Source organism: Ranitomeya variabilis, chromosome 3 (assembly GCF_051348905.1).
Source record: "Ranitomeya variabilis isolate aRanVar5 chromosome 3, aRanVar5.hap1, whole genome shotgun sequence".
Lineage (NCBI taxonomy): Eukaryota > Metazoa > Chordata > Amphibia > Anura > Dendrobatidae > Ranitomeya > Ranitomeya variabilis.
The window spans coordinates 246123858-246138598 of NC_135234.1; the positions used below are offsets into that span (position 1 = coordinate 246123858).

Here is a 14741-nt window from a genome sequence, read left to right on the forward strand (position 1 = left end):
TTTTAACCTTCCATATACATTGTCGGCTGACTTTCTCATAGCTAGTGCTCCGGTGTTCTGTATGAGAGAGCTTCTGCCAGACATCAATGGAACAAAAGGATTGGCAGTCTGAAATTAGACATAATCAATGGATAATGAATGGATCTTGGAATAATAATGTTTCACAAATGGATGTGTTAAAGCACCACTCCGATGTTTTTTTTAAATTTTTTTATTGCAGCGCTTGAGTGGTGCTCTAAATGTAAGTGCTGTGCCCCGTGTCTTATACTCACCCTACGGCGTTTTCATCTGTTATCACCGCCATTTCCGTCTGTCTCCTGCAGATTTTGGCCTTTTTGGCTGCTCCGGTGTTCATGGAGCAAGCCGTGCGTCACATCTCAATACAACCCTATGAGAGAGCCTTTTTCTTCATCTCATAGAACTGCAGTGAGAGCTTTTGATGTAGCTTCTGACTTCCAACAAGTCCAAAGCTGCTCTCACATGATAGCGCCGTGGGACCAGAGCCGCACAGAAAAAAAGGTGAAGATGCCGAAAGGTGAGTATAAGACAAGGTGCAGGGGATTTACAGTAGTCTTAAAGCACCACTCCAGCGCCAAAAAAAACCAGCTGGAGTGGTGATTTAAAAGAAATGTTCCTGTGCTGTGATCTTATATATGTTCCACTGCAATGTACTGTTATTTGCTGTGTCCGTGCTATTTCAGTTCATGGTCAGCACTTATCACAGCTCCTGGCCAGGGGAGAGAAGCATAAGTCAATTATGATAAGTGAGTATATAGACAAGAACAGGGTCCACAGTTTTCATCTGAGGGAACATATTTCCCTGCCTGGGGTAACACAGTAGTGAGTGTTTCCGCCACCTCTCCAACCATCTGAGCTCATCATAAATCAGTGACGTAGGAACTACAACTGCTGGTAAGTTTATATGTCAGTGACTTGATTTATGATGAACTCATAGGATTGGTAACGTGGCAGAAACACTCCCTCCTGTAATGAAACGGACAGGGCTACCTCAGAAAGCAGAGACTGTAAGCCCCTTTTGTTTCATCTGTGGATCTAGCTGAATGATTGCACTAATAGAGAGATCTAATAAGGACATATGTGGATCTGCATGTGTGCTCTAGATCCATAACGGATAGTATAATAGTTGCAGATCTGACATATGATCTGACAACAAGGTAGTCGTCTGTGAATCTGTATATATGATCGTTTAGTCCTCTAGCTGTGAATTTGGCTATGTGACCACAACATAGCAATTTTGGCCGTATGATCTCACAGCTCTGCTATCATTCCAGATCTGACTATATGCTTCTGCAAGCTAAATACTAGTGGATGAACTAAGTGTGTGATCCTCTAATAGTTGTCACCTGACTATAAGTCAAGATTGAACTGTGGACCTGACTATGATCTCCCAGTGATAAAATCATTTATATATCACTATAGTCAGTGAGTCACAACATGATCTCCTGCAAACTTGATTCTCTGATCACAAATAGTAAAATAGGAATCCGATATGGTTCCAATATATATATACACTGCTCGAAAAAATAAAGGGAACACTAAAATCCCACATCCTAGATATCACTGAATGAAATATTCCAGTTGTAAATCTTCAATGCCTTCATCTTGCAGGAGCTGCTGACATATTCCAGTCACATGAGGTCTGGCATTGTCCTGCATTAGGAGGAACCCAGGGCCAGTCGCACCAGCATATGGTCTCACAAGAGGTCTGAGGATCTCGTCTTTTTACCTAATGGCAGTCAGGCTACCTCTGGCGAGCACATGGAGGGCTGTGCGGCCCTCCAAAGAAATGCCACCCCACACCATTACTGACCCACTGCTAAACCGGTCATGCTGAAGGATGTTGCAGGCAGGAGATCGCTCTCCACGGCGTCTGTAGACTCTGTCACGTCTGTCACATGTGCTCAGTGTGAACCTGCTTTCATCTGTGAAGAGCACAGGGTGCCAGTGGCAAATTTGCCAATCCTGGTGTTCTGTGGCAAATGCCAAGCGTCCTGCATGGTGTTGGGCTGTGAGCACAACCCCCATCTGTGGACGTCAGGCACTCAGACCATCCTCATGGAGTCAGTTTCTAACCGTTTGTGCAGACACATGCACATTTGTGGCCTGCTGGAGGTCATTTTGTAGGACTCTGGCAGTGCTCCTCCTGTTCCTCCTTGCACAAAGGCTGAGGTAGCGGTCCTGCTGCTGGGTTGTTGCCTTCCTACGGCCCTCTCCACATCTGGTGTACTGGCCTGGCTCCTGGTAGCACCTCCAGCCTCTGCACACTACGCTGACAGACACAGCAAACCTTCTTGCCACAGCTCGCATTGATGTGCCATCCTGGATGAGCTGCACTACCTGAGCCACTTATGTCGGTTGTAGAGTCCGTCTCATGCTACCACGAGTGTGAAAGCACAACCAACATTCAAAAGTGACCAAAACATCAGCCAAAAAGCATTGGTACTGAGATGTGGTCTGCGGTCCCCACCTGCAGAACCACTCCTTTATTGAGTGTGTCGTGATACTTGCCAATACTGTCCACCTGTTGTCTATTCCATTTTCACAGCAACATGTGAAATTAATTGTCAGTGTTGCTTCCTAAGAGGACAGTTTGATTTCACAGAAGTTTGATTCATTTGGAGTTATATTCTGTTGTTTAAGTGTTCCCTTTATTTTTGAGCAGTGTATATCCTGAAGAGAAGCACTGAGAAATTCCTTTGTTATCCGAATATACTAATGATTGGTATATATCCCCTCTATAGCTGGAGCCAATAAGGGCAGTGCAATAAATAATAGGCTATATACGCACAAGCACTTTAATGGCATACTCACATATTAATCTTGTAATTTTAAACTTGTGTTTCTTTGAAATTGATTAAAAGTTACGTTTTAATTTAGGATTTTGATTACGAATCTTTAGTTGCCTTTGGCACATTGTTTGTCGACCATGAACTGGAGCACCTCTGCACGGTCAGACACAGCCATTACACAATACACAGCATGGGCACATTTATAAGGTTATCTCAGCACAGGAACATTCAATTGTGAAACTTCGGCTATGTACACATGGCAGTATTTGGTCAGTATTTCACATCTGTATTTGTAAACCAAAACAAGGAGTGGGTGATAAATGTTGAAGTGGTGACGTGCTTCTATTATACTTTTCCTGTGACTGTTCCACTCCTGGTTTTGACTTAAGGTACCGTCACACTCAGCGACGCTGCAGCAATATAGACAACGAGCCGATCGCTGCAGCGTCGCTGTTTAGGTCGCTGGGGAGCTGTCACACAGACAGCTCTCTCCAGCGACCAACGATCAGGGGAACGACTTTGGCATTGTTGAAACTGTCTTCAACGATGCCGAAGTCCCCCTGCAGCACCCAGGTAACCAGGGTAAACATCGGGTTACTAAGCGCAGGGCCGCGCTTAGTAACCCAATATTTACCCTGGTTACCATTGTAAAAGTAAAAAAAAAAAACTGTACATACTCACCTTCTGATGTCTGTCACGTCCCCCGGCGTCCACAGGGTTACGCGCTGCTGCTCAGAGCTTCCTGCACTGAGTGTGTCAGCGCCGGCAGTAAAGTAGAGCACAGCGGTGACGTCACCGCTGTGCTCTGCTTTACGGCCGGCGCTGACACAGTCAGTGCAGGAAGCTCTCGGCAGCAGCGCGTAACCCTGTGGACGCCGGGGGACGTGACAGACATCAGAAGGTGAGTATGTACTGTTTTTTTTTTTTTACTTTTACAATGGTAACCAGGGTAAATATTGGGTTACTAAGCGCGGCCCTGCACTTAGTAACCCGATGTTTACCCTGGTTACAAGTGAACACATCGCTGTATCGGCGTTACACACGCCGATCCAGCGATGACAGCGGGTGATCAAGCGATGAAATAAAGTTCTGGACTTCTAGCTCCGACCAGCGATATCACAGCGGGATCCAGATCGCTGCTGCGTGTCAAACACAACGAGATCGCTATCCAGGACGCTGCAACGTCACGGATCGTTGTCGTTCTCGCTGCAAAGTCGCTTAGTGTGAAGGTACCTTAACAAATACTAATGTAATCTACTGACCAAATCCTGAACGTGTGAACATGGCCTTATTATTATTCCAAGATCTGATCATTAAAATGTACTTTGTTCATGGAACAAACCCTTTAGTGTAGCTGCAAGTAGGCAGCGGAAAACTGCGTCCCACAACAATGTAAACACACAAATTTGTAAGTTGTGCTTGGATTTATACTATCTAAAGAGCTGCAAATACTTAACTTTTTAAGATAGTTTAAAAGCCTCATTTTTAGCAGTTATAAAGAGTTTCTCTTGTGATGGAAGACTTGTGCTGTTCAGCATTACAAAGAGAGCTGATCGACTGGAATTGACACTTCCTACTGATTCAAGGGAATCAAACGACATTTTTTGTCTCCAACAAAGAGCAACATAATGTATGGGCAGAGACTGCTATTCCAGTGCTCGGTCATTTACTGGGCTACTTACTTTAGTTATGATAAAATCACAGTTTTATCTGCTGTAGATCGGCCAGTTCTCTCACCAATGAGTTCTGTATAACTCCACCCACACCAATGCCTGACAGCTTTCTGTCTTCACTGTGCATAGGCAGAAATCTGCAAATCAGTGTTGGGGGTGGCGATAGACAGAGCTCATGAATTTGAAAGGTTACATTTTGGCAAGTTTGCTAGTCTTTTCAGTGATAATCTTCTGCTGATACAACCACGGTAAGCATCCCAATAAGTGACAATGTTGAAATCAGGTTCTCTACCTCTACATTTTTCTGCTCTCAAATGAGGTAGAAAAACCTGGCGATAGTCTGCCTTGTGGTAATGTAGCCGGAAAAATGAACACGTGTACATATATTATGTTGTATGCTGTAATGCCACCCTTTAGGTCTTGGAAATTTTCAGAAACCTGTAAAGGAGAAGCAGTAGACCGTACTCCTCTTCAGTTTCCCCATTCGTTCCTATGAGAGTGTTTTGGTCGATGGATGGCATTGGGTCCCAAGCAAGCTTTGTTGAAGTAATACATTTTAGTAAAAAATGGAACACCCTCCTCCGCCATCCTTTCATACACAAATAGAAAGAATTTGTGGCAAACTTGCATAAAACAATTTATTGGCCTTAAAAATACCAAAAAATAATAGATGTATTGATTTAAATTCAGTTTGTACATAAAAGTATGCTGAAAGATGATCATTCCACTGTGTTCTCATAATGTTGACTTGTCTCTTGATTTTTTTTTTACTTTTCAGATCGTTTGAAATATGAGTCAAAGAAATCCAAGTCTAACAGTATGCCGGTGAATAATGATTTCAGTTTTTGCCCTTCAATATCAAGTAAGGACATATGACACTAGGGAAAAATCAATAGCTTCTCTGCTTGCTTTCGTACCTTGTATATTATACATATTGTAACACAATCAAAATGTATCAGTCACCTCTCCTAAATTGTATTTTTGGTAATTACCTGTCACTTATAACCATTCCCTGATGTTGCCATATATAATGTATTATTTAAAATCTGGTTCCGCTACCTTTTTCATTCTGTATAGTAAATATTCTAATAAATAGGACAGGTGCATGATACCTGCAGGTATCTGTAAGCTTGACATCAATGGCACCGCTCGTCTTCCGATGCGGAGGTAAGCAGCACTTATAATAACCTTCAATATTTTACACCAAAATGCCAGGGCAAATTTGGTGTATTTATGGTAAAGTACCATATATACTCCATTATAAGCCGATCTGAGTATAAGCCGAGGCACCTACTTTTGCCATGAAAAACGGGGCAAGCTTATTAACTCAAGTATAAGCCGGGTATACATAGTCCCCTCATCTCTATTGTGGTATGCATGGCTCCCCAGTCCCTGTCAATGTATGCATGGCTCCCCAGTGTCTGTCATTGTATGCATGGCTCCCCAGTCCCTGTCATTGTATGCATGGCTCCCCAGTCATTGTCCTGGTGTGCATGGCTCTTTATCACCTCATCCCTATGTATGATTCCTGTTATAGAAAAAAAACATCTTATTTACCTGCCTGCGCTCCCTCGGTGGCACTGCATCTTGTTCCGGGTTTCAGCAGCTCTTTCTGCCAAGCTATCACATGGCCCCACTCATTAAGGTAATGAATATGCGTGCCACGCCTATTGGAGTGGAGAGGCGTGCATATTCATTACCTTAATGAGCGGGGCCACGTGATCGCTCGGCTGGAACAGCTGCAGGCGCCGGCGACCTGAAAGAGATGCAGTGCCAGCACCAAGGGCGCCGGTAGGTGAGTATGATTAGTGCTGTAAGCCGTCGGCTGCAGCTGGCACTGTGCACTATTACAGCAGCGGCACAGGCTTTAGCCGCTGGCTCCGGCCCGCTGCTCCACAGCTCTCCCTTCTCCGCCTGCTTTCTGGGACCATTTTCAGCACAAAAAAACTTGCTGGAAAACTCGGCTTAGGCTACTTTCACACTAGCGTCGGGCCGAGGTTCCCGACACTAGCGTTGTCTCCGCCGCACAACGGGGGCAGCGGATGCATTTTTCCAGCGCATCCGCTGCCCCATTGTGAGGTGCGGGGAGGCGGGGGCGGAGTTCCGGCCGCGCATGCGCGGTCGGAAAAAGCGGACCGTCGTGAGCAAAAAACGTTACATGTAGCATTTTTTGGTCCCGACGGTCCGCCACAACACGGCGCAACCGTCGCACGACGGTTGCGACGTGTGTCAATCCGTCGCAATACGTCGCTTAATGTAAGTCTATGGGGAAAAAATGCATCCTGCAAGCACTTTTGCAGGATGCGTTTTTTCAGCAAAACGACGCATTGTGGTGGATTGCAGTTAACGCTAGTGTGAAAGTAGCCTTATACACAAGTCAACCAAGAGGTGGTATACAGAAAATGTTCTAATATGTCTAGCAAAATGTGTCAAATCTGTCAAGTTTGCAACATAACTTTGCTACATTTTCTGCTTGTCTGGTCTAGTTATAAACTGCCTAAGGCTATGTGCACACATTGCAGAATGTTGTGTGTATTTTTTCGCACTGATTTTAGTAAATCCGCAGGAAAACCGCACTGCAGATTTACTGCGGAATTACCGCGGTTTGCGTGCGGATTTCACCTGCGGTTTTACACCTGTGGATTCCTATTGAGGAGTAGGTGTAAACCACTGCGGAATCCGCACGAAGAATTGACATGCACTGCGGATTTTGTTTCCATAGACTTACATGTTACTGTAAACTCATGGAAAACTGCTGCGAATCTGCAGCGGCCAATCCACTGCTGATCCGCAGCAAAATCCACAGCGTGTGCACATAGCCTAATTTTAGGCTGGTAATAAAAAAAATCTCCCCTATGTGTCTGTTTTCTGGAAGTCCCTAAAAAGTGTCTACAGACTGAAGCTTCATTTTAGGATCAGAGCCTCCATGACAAATTCCATTGTTTCAAACCGCACCTCGATGGAACTAAGTGGACTCCCTTATTCTTTCGGTTTATAGCAGAAACTACAGGCATATGTGATTATAGTCTAAATAGGGGACTGAAGCAGTTGAGAGTCTAGTGCCCTAGGTGCCCTATTTCCCATATATCCGGTATTATCTAAATGTTCATGAAAGGTCGTCAAATAAAATATAATAGTAGCTTTGCATTTGTGTTCTTTTATATTACAGCCATTGAATCCCATTCTGTTTCTGAGGTCTGTGATGCTAACAGTGCTATATCTGAAGATGCCTTATTTAGAGATAAATTAAAACACATGGGCAAATGTAAGTATATAATAAAACCAGATATAATATGAATAAATTTAGTTCCTATACAGAACTATACAGTTCCTATACTGTCTGAAAGCCATGATGAATTTTTATTATATTTTAAGAAATTCACAGGTCCCAGCAAATTCTAACAATTTGCAATTCAAAAACCCCCAAAAATGACCAATGTAATTTTACACATTGCATAAGATGACACCAGCCACAGAAGACTTGCATGACTTCAGGCACTGCGAAAGCATTGGATTTCCCATAATGCCTTGCAGCTATCACTTCACATGATATTGCGCAGCCAATCACGAGGGTCTATAAATGCCACTATAAAAGCTGAAGCAAAGAAATCGGCTGACATTTACTTGTGGTGACAGTTTTTATATTTACTGGAGACGCATGCACACGTTGACCCATTCAAGTGAATGGGTCTGTGCACGTCTTTGTGTTTCCACGGACCATGTGTCCGTGGGTAAAACTCGCTGTCATGTCCGTTTTTTACCAGCAGCACGGGCTGCAATACATCCCGCACACGTGCACACTGATGACACCCAGGGATGTTATCAGTGTGACACGTATCGGCGTGCCTGAGAAGCAGCGGTACAGTTTGTGCTGTTCCCCGGCGCTGGGTGCTGAAGGTGCCTCACATCATTCTCCCCTGCTTTGCTGGCGATCAGCTTGATCAGGGGAGAATGATCAGAGTTATATTCAACTGAGTATTCTTCACCCGCTGCCTGCGCTATAAATAAACAAATATAATGGTGTGGGTTCTCCTGTATTTTTGATAACTAGCCAGGCGAAACTGACAGCTGCGGGCTTAAACCCTCAGCTGTCCGCTTTAGCAAGGCTGGGTATCAAGTATAGAGAGGTCCCCACGCTGTTTTTTTTTTAAACTAAGTACATAATTTTAAAAAAATGGCATGGGGGCCCCCCAATTTTTGACATACAGTCTTGCAGAAGCAGACATCTGGGGGCTGGTATTCTCACACTGGGAAGGGGCCATGGACATAGGCCCCCCACAGCCTAAAAATAGCAGCCTGCAGCTGCCCAGAAAAGGCACATCTATTAGATGAGCCAATACTGGCGCTTTGCCCAGCTCTTCCCACTTGCCCTGTAGTGGTGGCAAGTGGGGTTCATATTTGTGGGAATGATGTCACTTTTGTATTGGGTTAATAATTGAGAGGCATCTATAAGGCCGGCCTCACACTAGCGAGTTTTACGGACGTATGAGCGCATAAACTACATCCGTAAAATTCGCATTACACACGGCCCAATGAATCTCTATGGCCCAGCTCCTATCTGCCGTATATTACGCATCCGTAATATACAGTCTTGTACGGCCGTAGAAAATCGCAGCATGCTGCGTTTGTCACCGTATTGCGCAGAAAAATCGCCAATTAAAGTCTATGGGGGCGAGAAAAATACGGATTCCACACGGACCAGCAGTGTGACTTGCGAGAAATACGCAGCGGTGTTAGTGAAAAGCCGGTAATTCAATTGCCGGCTTTTCATTTCTCCTTCACAAACCCGACATGATATGAGACATGGTTTACATACAGTAAGCCATCTCATATCCCCCTTTTTTTTGCATATTCCACACTACTAATGTTAGTAGTGTGTATGTGCAAAATGTGGGCGCTGTAGCTGCTAAAATAAAGGGTTAAATGGCGGAAAAAATTGGCGTGGGCTCCCGCGCAATTTTCTCTGCCAGAGTGGTAAAGCCAGTGACTGAGGGCAGATATTAATAGCCTAGAGAGGGTCCATGGTTATTGGCCCCCCGGCTACAAACATCTGCCCCCAGCCAACCCAGAAAAGGCACATCTGGAAGATGCGCCTATTCTGGCACTTGGCCACTCTCTTCCCACTCCCGTGTAGCGGTGGGATATGGGATAATGAAGGGTTAATGTCACCTTGCTATTGTAAGGTGACATTAAGCCAGATTAATAATGGAGAGGCGTCAATTATGTCATCTATCCATTATTAATCCAATTGTATGAAAGGGTTAAAAAACACACACACATTATTAAAAATTATTTTAATGAAATAAACACACAGGTTGTTTTAATATTTTATTGCTCTCTCAATCCACCTGAAGACCCTCGCTTGGCAAAATAATAAACCAACAATATACATACCTTCTGATGAACTGTCACGTCCCACGAAGTAAATCCATCTGAAGGGGTTAAATCAATTTACAGGCAGGAGCTGTGCTAAAGCACTCGCTCGTACCTGTAAACCCCGGGTGCTGAAAGGAAAGCTGGGTGATCTGTACTTACATTGAGTCGCGGTGAGGCGCCCTCTGCAGGATGAACTCGCATGAACTCGAGCGTGGGAACTTTTCCAAGGCTGCAGTTCATGAGAACATCCAGCAGAGGGCGCCTCACCGCGACTCAATGTAAGTACAGATCACCCAGCTTTCCTTTGAGCACCCGGGGTTTACAGGTATGAGCGAGTGCTTTAGCACAGCTCCTGCCTGTAAATTGATTTAACCCCTTCAGATGGATTTACTTCGTGGGATGTGACAGTTCATCAGAAGGTATGTATATTGTTGGTTTATTATTTTGCCAAGCGAGGGTCTTCAGGTGGATTGAGAGAGCAATAAAATATTAAAACAACCTGTGTGTTTATTAAAAATTATTTTAATGAAATAATGTGTGTGTTTTTTAACCCTTTCATACAATTGGATTAATAATGGATAGGTGACATAATTGACGCCTCTCCATTATTAATCTGGCTTAATGTCACCTTACAATAGCAAGGTGACATTAACCCTTCATTACCCCATATCCCACCGCTACACGGGAGTGGGAAGAGAGTGGCCAAGTGCCAGAATAGGCGCATCTTCCAGATGTGCCTTTTCTGGGGTGGCTGGGGGCAGATGTTTGTAGCCAGGGGGGGCCAATAACCATGGACCCTCTCTAGGCTATTAATATCTGCCCTCAGTCACTGGCTTTACCACTCTGGCAGAGAAAATTGCGCGGGAGCCCACGCCAATTTTTTCCGCCATTTAACCCTTTATTTTAGCAGCTACAGAGCCCAAATTTTGCACATACACACTACTAACATTAGTAGTGTGGAATATGCAAAAAAAAGGGGGATATGAGATGGCTTACTGTATGTAAACCATGTCTCATATCCTGTCGGGTTTGTGAAGGAGAAATGAAAAGCCGGCAATTGAATTACCGGCTTCTCACATATATCGCGCTGAATTAAATATAAATACAGAATATATATATATATATATATATATATATATATATATATATATATATATATACTGTATATATTTTTTAACGAACATTTGAGCACATAAATCCATTAGATGTCGGTTTTGTAAGCCTGCGAGAAAATATCGCAGTACGGATGCCATACGGATTACATACGGAGGATGCCATGCGCAAAATACGCTGACACACCCTGCCTACGGATGACATACGGACCACTATTTTGGGGACTTTTCTGCGTATTACGGCCGTAAAAAACGGACCGTATTTTTATACGCTGAGTGTGAGGCCGGCCTAAGACATTACTATTACTATAGTTATATGGTAAATAAAGACACCGCAAGTATAAAGTCCTTTATTTGAAATAGAAAAGAAAAAACAGTACACTGGCGCTCGGAGAATGGAGAGTAGGGAGGAAGGACGGGGAGAAGATGCTGGTGATAGGAACAGGGTCTGTGTATCACCCTGTGAGCTTATGAGAATAGCAAAAAACAATGGTGAATCACCTGCGCTGGTATGTGAGTCTGCAGTTCCACTAGGAGTTGTGCATGAGGGCGATAATAGGCAAATAGAAGGCTTACAATAGGTGTACTGATGTACTTACTAGATGTCGACAAGATGGTGTGAGCGCGGTGCCTCCTGGTGCTGGGAGTCCAGTTCTGTGCTGCAAGGTCGTGGGATCAGGGGATAGGAGTCGCGTCTAGCTCTGCGCGAGTCAGGTCTGCTGGAGGGGCGCAGGAGTCTAGTGGAAACCGCCAACTTCTGGCGTGCCCCGGCCGGAAGCAACGCCGAAGCGGTGGCGGAGTTGGGAAGGGGCGTGGCAAGCAGTGTGACGTCACAGCTAGTGGGCGGGCGCGTATGTGGATTAACCAATCCAACGCGTTTCGAAGGATACGATCCTTTTTCGTCAGGGCTGGAGTTCCCCATAGAGCCCTCCTCTTATATAGCAGCTGCTTGCCCACCTCCTATAGAAAAAACTGCCTGATATCCCTGATTGACGTAACTCGTAGATGGTACTTGAATGAGATTGCAGCGTGATTAATACACTGAGTAGCGGGGAGGCCATGAATTAGAGCTTTAAGAGGGGATTCACCTGAGTGCCTAATTGGTGAAGCATGATTGATGCGGCATACTAAGTAAATAACAAAAACTGGATTAGGGGCGTGTGGAGAGAAAACTGAATGACATAGATGAGAGGATTTGTGTCGTCAAGAGTTGTATGGTAAGATTAACATTTAGATATCCTGGAACTTAGGATTAATAAAGTGGCAAAAAAGAGGGAATAACATGAAGTATACAAATATAAATATAAAAACTCCGACAACTTTATTAGTGGAGTAATAAAATATATGAACAATATGACAGATAAAAATGATACATTATAATAAGTTTTAATACATTATGACAGATAAAAATGATAGATAAACAATATGAAAATTTTTATCTGTCATATTGTTCATATATTTTATTACTCCACTAATAAAGTTGTCGGAGTTTTTATATTTATATTTGTATAAATTAGGCCAATTAGGCACTCAGGTGCACTCAGATCCTTCGAAACGCGTTGGATTGGTTAATCCACATACGCGCCCGCCCACTAGCTGTGACGTCACACTGCTTGCCACGCCCCTTCCCAACTCCGCCACCGCTTCGGCGTTGCTTCCGGCCGGGGCACGCCAGAAGATGGCGGTTTCCACTAGACTCCTGCGCCCCTCCAGCAGACCTGACTCGCGCGGAGCTAGACGCGACTCCTATCCCCTGATCCCACGACCTTGCAGCACAGAACCGGACTCCCAGCACCAGGAGGCACCGCGCTCACACCATCTTGTCGGCATCTAGTAAGTACATCAGTACACCTACTATTGTAAGCCTTCTATTTGCCTATTATCGCCCTCATGCACAACTCCTAGTGGAACTGCAGACTCACATACCAGCGCAGGTGATTCACCATTGTTTTTTGCTAAAAATAGAAAAGCCATTTCCCTCACCTGTCCGTCGTTCTGTCCCATGCAGTAATCCATATCTGGCGGATGAATAGTTTTCGGCGTGGACGTTGCCAACATGCGATCATCCAGGCCGAGAACCACTGAATGAGCTGCTGCGAAGGCAGCATCAGTGACTGGCGGTGACATAATCAAGGTTACCTCAGGTCGCTGAGGCTATGTTCCCAGCCGGGCTGAACGGCGGTGACCTCTGCACTGTGAGAAAAAGCCACTGAGTTCACCGCAGTTCAGCTCAGTGAGTTCAGTGCAGATGAACTCGCTGAGCTGAATTGCAGTGAACTCATATATCACTGTAGATAAGATATAATACAAAGATTTCTTATTTTCACTCGTACAATTAATTTATGAAGTAAAAATTAAAAGGACAGTTGCTCTTCAACCTTTTACATTGTAAACTTTTATTTCTGTCAATTACACCTACATCTTTTCTGCTTCTTAAAGGGAACCTGTTAGCAAGATTGTGCACAGTAACCTACAGTGTCAGGTCGGCGCCGTTATACTGATTAAAATGATACCAGGAGGAGGGGTCTTTATGTGGTGCTCTGATTAGATATTTATAATGCAGACTGCATAAATATCTGTACATAGTTTAAAAAAAAAACTTCTGTAGGCAGGAGATAACCGAGAGCTGCTTCTGCGCAGCTACGTGCTTCTCCATCTTGGAGTAGGAATTTTTTTTGTTCTCCAGTAAGATGGCGCCACCGACCCATGTGGAGTAGCAGCTATTAGATCACAGCTATATTCACCGATAGCTGCTACTGCAGAATTTTTCTCACTGTGCTAGTGGAGATCTCACCGAGGTCACCGCAGTTAAGCCCGGCTGGGATCGCAGCCTTGGTGACCGGAGGTTACCTCGATTACGACACCGCCGGTCACTGAGGCTGCTCTCGCAGCAGTTCATTCATCAGTAGTTCTCAGCCGGGACGGTCACATCCTGGCACCATCCAGGTTGAAAACTGTTTATCCCCCAGACATGGATAACGGCATGGGGCAGAATGATGGATAGGTTAGAGATATTGTTGTTTTTTTATTTTTGTTTTATTACAGGAGACAATGGATTCAGTGGAATTAGGCATTAGGTGAGTATAATTGTTTGTTATTTTTAAATAAAAAAGCAAAAGTGTATTTTGTTTTATTTCAAATAAAAGACTTTATTCTGATTGTGTGTTTATTTACCATACAACTATAGGATTAGTAATGGATAGGTGTCTTTATAGACGCCTCTCCATTACTAAGCTGTGGACTTGATGTCACCGGACAATACAAAGGTGACATCAACCCCACAAATATTAACCCCACTTGCCACTGCTACAGGGAAGTGGGAAGAGCCAAGCAAAGTTTCAGAATTTGCACATCTAATCGTGGCTGCAGGCTTCTATTTTAGGTTGGAGGGGGCAATATCAATGGCCCCTTACCAGCCTGAGAATATCAGCCCCCAGCTGTCTACTTTAGCAAGGTTAGTTGTCAAAAATGTGGGGGAACCAACACTGTTTTTTTACACTATTTAATAATTAAAAAAAATATGGTGGGGTCACCCCTCTATTCTTGATAACCAATCTTTCTGAAGCTAACAGCTGAGGGTTGCCCCTAGCTGTGTTTTGTCTGGCTGGTTATCAAAAATACAGGGGAAGCCACGCGTTTTTTTTTGTTTTTTTTTAAATCATTTATTTACAGAGCAGGAGCCGGCTAATGATTACACCCATCAGCCGCTCCTGCTCTCGCTGGTTTTAGCAGCAGCAAGCGTCGGATGATGGGAGCAGTAGTCCCATCAG

The 14741-nt window shown here is 44.3% G+C and overlaps 1 protein-coding gene across 5 annotated transcripts in view; it reads left to right on the forward strand.

Moving 5' to 3' along the window:
* The window catches only part of CUEDC1 (CUE domain containing 1), a 258696-nt gene that overhangs the window by 186689 nt on the left and 57266 nt on the right, over positions 1-14741 (forward strand). For all 5 annotated transcript variants that reach the window (XM_077295341.1, XM_077295339.1, XM_077295340.1 and 2 more), the window contains 2 exons: positions 5262-5345; positions 7653-7748. In XM_077295341.1, coding sequence (XP_077151456.1) covers positions 5262-5345; positions 7653-7748 — 180 coding nt within the window. The remainder of the gene's footprint in view (positions 1-5261; positions 5346-7652; positions 7749-14741) is intronic.